Source organism: Callorhinus ursinus, unplaced genomic scaffold (genome assembly GCF_003265705.2).
Source record: "Callorhinus ursinus isolate GAN/ISIS: 27379988/994484 unplaced genomic scaffold, GSC_fseal_2.0 scaffold90, whole genome shotgun sequence".
In the NCBI taxonomy this organism is placed as follows: domain Eukaryota; kingdom Metazoa; phylum Chordata; class Mammalia; order Carnivora; family Otariidae; genus Callorhinus; species Callorhinus ursinus.
This window is the reverse complement of record NW_027397152.1, coordinates 1,475,625-1,486,004: the sequence shown is the minus strand read 5'-3', so window position 1 is coordinate 1,486,004 and position 10,380 is coordinate 1,475,625. Positions and strand designations below refer to the sequence as shown.

The 10,380-nt window shown below is 48.4% G+C and overlaps 1 protein-coding gene and 1 non-coding gene across 2 annotated transcripts in view; both read left to right on the top strand.

The window, feature by feature from the left end:
- Positions 1–7,017, top strand: part of PSMD4 (proteasome 26S subunit ubiquitin receptor, non-ATPase 4) — a 10,314-nt gene extending 3,297 nt beyond the window's left edge. Inside the window, exons 2-10 of the mRNA XM_025858345.2 lie at positions 2,159–2,299; positions 3,944–4,058; positions 4,442–4,528; positions 4,758–4,826; positions 4,995–5,210; positions 5,588–5,696; positions 5,841–5,972; positions 6,057–6,124; positions 6,716–7,017. Of these exons, the coding sequence (XP_025714130.1) occupies positions 2,159–2,299; positions 3,944–4,058; positions 4,442–4,528; positions 4,758–4,826; positions 4,995–5,210; positions 5,588–5,696; positions 5,841–5,972; positions 6,057–6,124; positions 6,716–6,886 (1,108 nt within the window). The 3' untranslated portion in view covers positions 6,887–7,017. The remainder of the gene's footprint in view (positions 1–2,158; positions 2,300–3,943; positions 4,059–4,441; positions 4,529–4,757; positions 4,827–4,994; positions 5,211–5,587; positions 5,697–5,840; positions 5,973–6,056; positions 6,125–6,715) is intronic.
- On the top strand, positions 3,585–3,657 carry TRNAN-GUU (transfer RNA asparagine (anticodon GUU)). The gene has a single exon. It is a non-coding gene; the product is annotated as a tRNA-Asn (tRNA).
- Positions 7,018–10,380: the final 3,363 nt, after the last annotated feature.

Genomic DNA, 10,380 nt, shown 5'->3' with positions numbered 1-10,380 from the left:
CACACACCACATCTTCTCTATCCATTCATCTGCCGATGGACATCTAGCCTCTTTCCATAGTTTGGCTCTTGTGGACATTGCTGCTACAAACATTGGGGTGCACATGCCCCTTCAGATCACTACATTTGTATCTTTGGGGTAAATACCCAGTAGTGCCATTGCTGGGTCATAGGGTAGCTCTGTTTTCAACTCTGAGGAATCTCCATTCTGTTTTCCAGAGTGGCTGCACCAGCTTGCATTCCCATCAAAAGTGTAGGAGGGTTCCCCTTACTTTCTTGCCTTCTTGTGGTCTCTGGGAAGCCAGAGCTTGTATTTCATATTATCTGTATTTCTTAGATCGGGAAAAACTGCAAGGATAAAAGAAGTGAGACCGCAGATCCATGGAACCTCATTTTTGCAGTTTGGTCCAGCTGCCAAAGCTGTTAAACATTTAACCAGGGGCGCCTGGGTGGCTCAGTCGATAAGCGTCTGCCTTCAGTTCAGGTCATGATTCCAGGGTTCTGGGATCGAGCCCCACATTGGGCTCCCTGCTGAGCAGGGAGTCTGCTTCTCCCTCTCCCACTCCCCCCGCTTGTGTTCCCTCTCTCGCTGTGTCTCTCTCTGTCAAATAAATAAATAAAATCTTTAAAAAAAAACACACAAAAAAAACATTTAACCAGATGATTGCATTGTGCTTTTCTGCACTCAGTGCCCATATTTATTTTATAAATATTTTCTACCTTTGGAATACTTTTTTTTTAATGGATTCTTAAAGATTTTTATTTATGGGTGCCTGGGTGGCTCAGTTGGTTAAGCAACTGCCTTCGGCTCAGGTCATGATCCTGGAGTCCCAGGATCGAGTCCCGCATCGGGCTCCCTGCTCAGCAGGGAGTCTGCTTCTCCCTCTGACCTTCCCCCCTCTCATGTGCTCTCTCTCTCACTCTCTCTCAAATAAATAAAATCTTAAAAAAAAAAGATTTTTATTTATTAGAGAGAGGGCATAAGCAGGGGGAGTAGCAGGCAGAGGGAGAAGCAGGCTCCCCACTGAGCTAGGAGCCCCATGTGGGGTTCGATCCCAAAACCCAGGGATCCTGACCTAGCTGAAGACAGACGCTTAACCGACTAAGCCACACAGGTGCCCCAGGAATACTTCTATTTTGAAGGCAAATTTAGAATATTCATCCATGACAGTGCTTAATAACATTTAACTGCAGATTATAAGAAGGTGATTGTGGTACTTGAACAGATTGCAACATTTGGTGCTTATCAGAATCATTTGTGGAATGGAGATTTTTTTTTTTTTTTTAAGATTTTTATTTATTTAAGAGAGAGAGAGTGAGGGGCCGCCTGGGTGGCTCAGTCATTCAGCGTCTGCCTTCGGCTCAGGTCATGATCCCAGCGTCCTGGGATCAAGCCCCGCATTGGGCTCCCTGCTCAGCGGGAAGCCTGCTTCTCCCTCTTCCACTCCCTCTGCTTGTGTTCCCTCTCTCGCTGTGTCTCTCTGTGTCAAATAAATAAATAAAATCTTTAGAAAAAAAGAGTGAGAGAGAGCATGAGAGGAGAGAGGGTCAGAGGGAGAAGCAGACTCCCTACTGAGCAGGGAGCCCGATGTGGGACTCGATCCTGGGACTCCAGGATCATGACCTGAGCAGAAGGCAGTCACTTAACCAACTGAGCCATCCAGGCGCCCTGTGGAATGGAGATTTAAAATGTGTTTCCTCCTTTGGTCTTTTTTTTTTTTTTTTAAGAAAGGGAGATGGGAGGAGGGAGAAGGAGAATCTTAAGTAGTCTCCACACCGAGCATGGAGCCCAGTGTGGGGCTTGATCTCATGACCCTGAGATCATGACCTGAGCTGAAACCAAGAATCGGCTGCCCAGCCGACTGAGCCACCCAGGTGCCCCTCCTTTGATCATTTTGTGTCAGTAAGTCTGATGTAAGGCTTGGAAGTCTGTGTGTGTGTGTGTGTGTGTGTGTGTGTGTGTGTGTGTCATATATATGTAATTTTTTTTTCTTTTTTAAGTTGTAGGTGGTTCTGTGTTTCTTAGAGACTGAGAGCCACTGCTGTGCATGACAGTGTCCGTCAAAGTTTTGAAGGAGGGTAGGGGTCCCTGGAACTAAAGAGAATGTTTCAGAGAGATCTTACAGTATGTCCTCTTTCTCTTCCTTTTAATCTGACAGCGTGGACAACAGTGAGTACATGCGGAATGGGGACTTCTTACCCACCCGGCTGCAGGCTCAACAAGACGCTGTCAACATAGTCTGTCACTCTAAGACCCGCAGCAACCCTGAGAACAACGTGGGCCTCATCACACTGGCCAAGTACATGGGGCAGAGGAGGAAGGGGCTTGGTAGGCGAGTGGGTGTTTTCCCACAGGTAACCCACTGTGGCATCCAGGTTGCTATCCTTTTGTAGGTCCCAATAAGCTGCATTTGCCTATCAACCTTCCTAGACTACATTCTTCACTGTTCAGAAGAAATATAAATAGCAACTTGAGTTTATTTATTTACTTATTTTAAAGACTTATTTATTTGAGACAGAGAGAGCATGAGCACAGCACGGGGGGGGTGGGAGGGGGCAGAGGGAGGGGGAGAGAAGCTCCAGCGGACTCCCTACTGAGCGAGCAGCCCAATGTGGGGCTGAATCTCAGGACCTGGAAACCAGGACCTGAGCCAAAATCAAGAGTCAGACGCTTAACCAGCTGAGCTACTCAAGCGCCCCACAACTTGAGTTTAATATTAGTCTGAATATAATTCAGTTATGAAACTAAATCTGCTAGGGTGAAATTTCATAATATATTTTATTTTATTTTAGATTTTATTTATTTATTGACAGAGCAAGAAACAGTACAAGCAGGGGGAGCTACAGGCAGAGGGAGAGGGAAAAGCAGGCTCCCCGCTGAGCAGGGAGCCAGATGCGGGGCTCGATCCCAGGACCCAGGGATCACGACCTGAGCGGAAGGCGGACGCTTAACGACTGAGCCACCCAGGCGCCCTCATAATATATTTTAAAGTCAATGAAAAGTTATTTTGGATAAGAGTCCCCAGGGCCTGTATCACACATCCTCTTACTCCAAAAGTGATTTGTTTTAGGAACTGATAATCCTCAAATGAGTTACCTCCCATTCCAGTATATATGTTGTTAGGTGGCAAGTAGGTCTGGAAACGGAGCGGCGAGGAGACATACTCACCAGCATCCAGCTGTGGTGGAGGATTCTTGGGGCCCTGGGAGCAGGATAACACGAGAAGAGTTCAAGGGAAACATTGGGAGGAAGAGGGCAAGTTTCTTGCAAAATCAACCCCTTATTTCCTGTGCTCATATCATATCTACTAAATACTAGATGTCTTTTTCCGGTTTTATTGAGCTACAATTGACATGTAACATGGCATAAGTTTAAGGTATACAGTGTAACGATTTGATATCTGTATATATTGTGAAATGATCACACCAAGTTTAGTTAATGCCCATATTTCACAATATCACACATTTTTCTTTCCTTGTAATGAGAACTTTTAAGATCTACCCTCTAAACACTGGATGTGTGATTAAGAAAAGTAGAAATTACAGTTATTATCAAGGTCTTTAAAGAAAAGATGAGTTAGGGACACCTGGCTGGCTCAGTCGGTAGAGCATGTGACTGTTGATCTCGGGGTAGTGAGTTCAAGCCCCACGTTGGGCGTAGAGCTTCCTTAAAAAAAAAAGTAGGGGGGCTCATGGGTGGCTCAGTCGTTAGGCGTCTGCCTTCGGCTCAGGTCGTGATCCCTGGGCCCTAGGATCGAGCCCCGCGTCGGGCTCTCTGCTCGGCGGGAAGCCTGCTTCTCCCTCTCCCACTCCCCCTGCTTGTGTTCCCTGCTGTGTCTCTCTCCGTCAAATAAATAAAATCTTAAAAAAAATGAGTCAAACACAGGTTCAGAGGCACTTGTGTCCTGACCTGAAATCATAGAAACCCTTTCCCTACATCCCAGTGACTGTGAAGTGCTGACCACACTCACCCCTGACACCGGCCGCATTCTTTCCAAGCTCCACACTGTCCAACCCAAGGGCAAGATCACCTTCTGCACTGGCATCCGCGTGGCCCATGTGAGTCCTACTGGATCCCTTTAATTGTTCCCCCTTGCTCTGAGGTTCTGCCCTCAACGTTGTTCATTTCTTCCCTGGAATGTTGAGCTAGAACCAGAGCAGGGGAAGAGAGGTGACCCAGAGAAAGGAGTAGAAAGGATATGGTGGGATGAATTCCAGGACTGATGATGGTGGTGAAGGAAAAGACCTTTGGAATTAAGACTTAGACCCTCTTCCTTGTCTACACAGAGGCAAAGCAGGGAGGGAAGGGTGGAGGAGGGGTTAGACCTTGTGTGAACATGACGGTGGACTTGAGCATAGAAACCATAAGAAAAGAAACAGTGACAGAGGAGAGCTAAGTGATTCCTCTGGCTGACTGTGAGGACTTCCTCTTCCTTTACAAGCTGGCTCTGAAGCACCGACAGGGCAAGAATCACAAGATGCGCATCATTGCCTTTGTGGGAAGCCCCGTGGAGGACAACGAGAAGGATGTGAGTCCAGGTGACAGCCGGGGAATGTGGTAATGGGGCCTCTTGGGCTTTAGGAGAGCCTGCCAGAGGCATTGGGTTCATCGTTTTGGGGAAAGGTGGATATGCGGAATTCAGTGTTTCTGCTGGGGGGCCTTGGGGAGGTTAACTGATTTCTGTATGCTTTTGTGAGGTGTGTCATTTCCCCTCATGGTATGGAACAGATTTCCTCATTGCTCTTCCCTCTTCCTAGCTGGTGAAACTGGCTAAACGTCTCAAGAAGGAGAAAGTAAATGTTGACATTATCAATTTTGGGGAAGAGGTGAGTAAGGACGGGCTGGGGGGCATGGACTCGATACGGTTATAAGCCGAGCAGTCCTTCCCCAGAGGAGGGCCTGCACTGTGCGAGAGCAGCTACAGACGAGCTGAAATGGCAGTGGACAGGGAGCAAGGCGGGCAGGAGAGCCTCCCGTGTTCTTCCCTCCCCTAGGAGGTGAACACAGAAAAGCTGACAGCCTTTGTAAACACATTGAATGGCAAAGATGGAACCGGTTCTCATCTGGTGACAGTGCCCCCTGGGCCCAGCTTGGCCGACGCCCTCATCAGTTCTCCGATTCTGGCTGGTGAAGGTGGTGCCATGCTGGGTCTTGGTGCCAGTGACTTTGAATTTGGAGTGGATCCCAGTGCTGATCCTGAGCTGGCCCTGGTGAGCAAACGTTGACCTCCGACCCCCGGGGGGCCTCCTTTGCCCTCTTATACTGAGGACCCCCATACCACATCGCGTCTCTAGGCCTAAACCGTCCTGAACACCTCGCTCATTTTCCCAGCCTCCCTTTGGTCCCTTTCCCCCTTAATTCTGTGTGATCTCCAGGGGCACCAGTGTCAGACTGCCTTGTTCAGTTCTCCTGATTAAACCCCAAGCTTCTCCCAAGTCCTTCCTTTTTCCCTATATCAACTCTTACCTCCCCAGGTTCTTCCCCATGTGCTGCCCCTTTATGTTCCCTTCCCGCCCCTCAACTGACTTCCCCAAGCGCCTGTGAGGAGGGAGGGCAGAACATCTGACCTTGCCCGGCGCTTTGCCAGGCCCTCCGTGTCTCTATGGAAGAGCAGCGGCAGCGGCAGGAAGAGGAGGCCCGGCGGGCAGCTGCAGCCTCCGCGGCTGAGGCAGGGATTGCTACAGCTGGGGCTGAAGGTGAGGGATGGGGCCAGGGCTGCCCCGTGGAGCGGGGCGTAGACGCCAGAGTAGCGGTGGGGAGGCCTGGCGGCCCGGGAATTTTGGGGCTGGGCCTGTGTGGAACATGGCACCAATTTTGCTCTGCCGCTCTCCTTTTTCTAGACTCAGACGATGCTCTGCTGAAGATGACCATCAGCCAGCAGGAGTTTGGCCGCACCGGGCTCCCTGACCTAAGCAGTATGACTGAGGAGGAGCAGATCGCCTATGCCATGCAGATGTCCCTGCAGGGTGCAGGTGAGCCAGGGCCTGGGAAGCAGTGCTCAGGCAGAGAGATTGGGTAGGGAAATGGAGCTCAACAGACTGACCTCTTTTCCTCAGAGTTTGGCCAGGCAGAATCAGCTGACATCGATGCCAGTTCTGCCATGGACACATCTGAGCCTGCCAAGGTGAGGGCCAGCGTTGACTCCTCACCCCCGTCACGTATCAGGTCCCCTGGTGTTCATGTCCTTAGCCCTCTAGGCCTGGAACCATTCTACAGGGTTTCATAGATGAGCTTTTTGAGGAGCGGAGGGAAAGAAACACCTAGATCTACATTTCTTGTTTGTAAACCTTGCTAAGGCAATAGAATGAACACAGTCCGGGTTGGGTAAGTGTCCTGGTGTTCTGTAATTTGCCCTCCTTCTTGGTGGGAGCAGTCTGGACTGGTGTATAATAGGATATTGTCTTCCCAGGAGGGTGAAAGAGGGTCTGAGGCAAAGAAAAGGGAGTGGGTGTCTGACAGCAAGGAATCTGAACATGATGGCATCTGTTTTTATCCTTTATGCTCAGGAAGCAAGGTTCCAGTTTCTCTGTTTGGTCACTAATGAATGTGTGAGTTTGCACCATACGTAGGCACTGGGTATTTTCCTGAATTGTCATTTCTGCCCTCGGCCAGAGGCAGCCCCGCCCCCAGACGGTCAGGTGGAGAGGGGCTCAGGCAGCAGTGCGCTGCCCAGACGACCCAGCCCCCGCCCCGAGCCGACACTGCCCTTTTGCAGGAGGAGGATGACTATGACGTGATGCAGGACCCTGAGTTCCTTCAGAGTGTCCTGGAGAACCTTCCAGGCGTGGATCCCAACAATGAAGCTATTCGAAATGCCATGGGGTCCCTGGCCTCGCAGGCCAACAAGGATGGCAAGAAGGACAAGAAGGAGGAGGAGAAGAAGTGAGACTGGGGGCAGGCGGCTGAGCCTGCTCGGGGGCTGCGGAGCGGGGGCGGGGTGTGGGGCTAGCTCACCTTACCTGGAACCAGGACAGCCTGAATAAAGCTTGGCAACGTTTGTTTTTCTTTTGCTTCCAATAGTGGTAGCTCTCAGTGTGACAGAGGGGAGGAGCGCCTGGCACGAGCAGAGAGTTCCCTGTTGAGTCCTCGGTGTCTCCAGCACCTGGCCTCTAAATTCTGACCTGCTCCCCTTCCTTCCGTCCCCAGGGCAGTCTCTCCTGACACTTCTTTTTTTTTTTTTAATTTTATTCCACAGAGCCACAGCGAGAGAGGGAACACAAGCAGGGGGAGCGGGGGAGGGAGAAGCAGACTCCCCGCCGAGCAGGGAGCCCGATGCGGGGCTCGACCCTGGGACCCTGGGATCATGACCTGAGCCGAAGGCAGACGCTTAACGACTGAGCCACCCAGGCGCCCCTCTCCTGACACTTCTGCCCTGGGGCTGTGTCCCTGTCTCATGAAGAGGAGCTTTGCTGAGAGTCAGTTTGGGGTAGGCTCTGGGGCCACAGGGGTGACTTGAAAACAGTACTGGCCTTGAGGCGCCTGGCCGGCTCAGTTGGAAGAGCACACGACTCTTGATCTTGGGGTCGTGAGTTTGAGCCCCACGTTGAGTGTAGAGATTACTGTAAATACATACGAACAATACTGGCCTTTGGGGACCCCAGAGTCCAGGGCAGGGCCGGCCTGGAAATGAGTGATTACACATGTCTGATAAGTGCCCAGGGGGGCATGAACAAGACCCTGTGGAAACAAGAGAAAGGGCCAAACCCTCGCAGCCTCTAGGAAGGCTCCTGGGGCGTAACATTTGAGTCCTGTAACGGTGAAACTTTGATCAGCCAACAGGGAAGAGATGCAGGTGTTTCCAGTCAACAGGAACAAGTATGTGCTCATGGCACAGAGGCACTTTTGGAGGGGGTTGAGTAGCTCAGAGACTGGTTGGGCAAGTGGCACGAGATGGGAAAATATGCAGCATTCAAAACAGTGAAGATCAGGGATCCTTGAGGCCTTTCACAAGGTGGGGTCTATGAAGCCATAAGATAAACACGGTGTATCTGAATGCAAACGTGCAAAACAACATTTAGAAGAGGGTTTTCTTCCAGGGTGTAGAATAGAATGCAAAATTCACATAATGCCGCAGCAATTTACTGAATGGGAGAAGATATTTGCAAATGATATATCCGGTGAGGGGTTAATATCCAAAATATGTAAAGAACTTCTACAACCCAACAATAACAATAATCGCCTAAACAATGGGCAGAGGACCTGATAGACATTTTTCCAAAGAAGACAGAAACGGCCGACAATGAAAAGATGCTCAACACCAATCATCAGGGAAATGGAAATCAAAGTGCAAATTGCCTGCACCAGTCAGAATGGCCAGTACCAAAAAAAATTAACAAGTATTGACAAGGATGTGAAGGAAAGGGAACCCTCGTGTACTGTGGGTGGGAATGTTGGTGCCATTGCGGAAAACAGATTGGAGTTTACTCAAAAAATTAAAAAATAGAAATCCCATACAATCCAGTAATTCCACTACTGGGTATTTACCCGAAGAACACAAAAGTACTTGCTTAGAAAGATACATGCACCACTCTAACATTATAATAGCCAAGATAATGGAAGCAACCCGTGTCCATCAGTAGATGAATGGAAAGAGAATAGATGCATCTATATATAGAGAGAGATTTGTATCTCTCTCTATATAGGTATATTTAGATATCTATGCACGACACACAAACACACTGGAGTATTACTCAGCCATTAAAAAAGGATGGGATTGTGTCCTTTGCAGCAACATGGATGGACCTAGAAGGTATAAGTGAAATAAGACGGAAAAAGACAAATATGGTTTCACTTATATGTGGATCTTAAAAAAGGAACAAACACCAGAAAAGCAGAAATCATCCCATAAATACAGAGAACAAACTGGTGGTTGCCAGAGGGGAGGGGGGTTGGGGGTGAGCAAATTAGTGAAGGAGAATGGGAGACACAGGCTTGCATTACGGAATGAGTAAGTTATAAGGACGAAAGGCACAGCGTAGGGAATATAGTCACTGGTATTGTAATAATAGTGTTGTATGGTGACAGATGGGAGGCTGCATTAGTGGTGAGCACAGAGGAAGCCTTATGGAATCACCGTGTTGTACACCTGAAACTAATGTGACATTGTCAGCTATACTTAAAAAAATCACATTATCCTCTTGTTTAGTATATTATTTTTTTTTAGGATTTTATTTATTTATTTGACAGAGACACAGCGAGAGAGGGAACACAAGCAGGGGGAGTGGGAGAGGGAGAAGCAGGCTTCCCGCGGAGCAGGGAGCCCGATGCGGGGCTCGATCCCAGGACCCCGGGATCATGACCTGAGCTGAAGGCAGACACTCAACGACTGAGCCACCCAGGCGCCCCTACCCTGGAACTTTTTAAACAAACATTTCATTTCTAGGGTTCCTCAAAGTTGTTGCATGTAGCTGTTCATTCATTTTTTCTGGTTGTATTGTATTACATGCTGTGAATATACCACAATCTTTCTATTTTCCTGTTGATGGCCATTTGCATTGCACCGTTATTTTTCTGTTAGCAACAGGGTTACTACAGTGGAGTGTTTTGGACATCCCTCCTGATGCACATGTGCGAAAGTTTCTGGGCTGCTTTACAGAATAATGCTCAAAGTGGCTGTATGGATTTGGACTTCTTCCTGTGGTATAAGAATTCCTATTGACCGGGCACCTGGGTGGCTCAGTCGTTAAGCGGCTGCCTTAGGCTCAGGTCATGATCCCAGGGTCCCAGGATCGAGCCCCACATCGGGCTCCCTGCTCGGTGGGAAGCCTGCTTCTCCCTCACCCACTCCCCCTGCTTGTGTTCCCTCTCTCGCTGTGTCTCTCTCTGTCAAAAAAATAAAATCTTAAAAAAAAAATTTAGTATTCTATCTAGAATTGATTTTTGCACACATTGCAAATGCATGGGAATCCAAAATAGGGATCCAATTTCAATTTTTATTTACTTATTTATTTATTATTTATCTTTGTCTTTTTTTTTTTTTTTTAAGTAAGCTCTATGCCTAGCATAGAGCCCAACATAGGGCTTGAACTCATGACCCTGAGATCAAGGTCCGAGCTGCGTTCAAAGGATAGATGCTTAGCTGACTGAGTCATCCTGGTGCCCCCCAATTTCAATTTTTAAGTATGGACAACCATTTGTTACAGCATTTTTTATTGAAAAATTCCACCTTTTTCCAGTGACCTGCATTATTACTTCTGCCTGGGCCAAGATTCCATGAGTTTTGTCTCTAGTATCCTGAAATCAGACCTTAAAGTCTGAATATAAACAAGATTCAACAAAAAGAAGCTAGAAAACCTACTTTGTGCTTACATTATTTTCATGTTGGATAAGTTCCACTTCTGAATAATGAATTTGTCGGTACTTGTCTCTAAATTTTGGGGG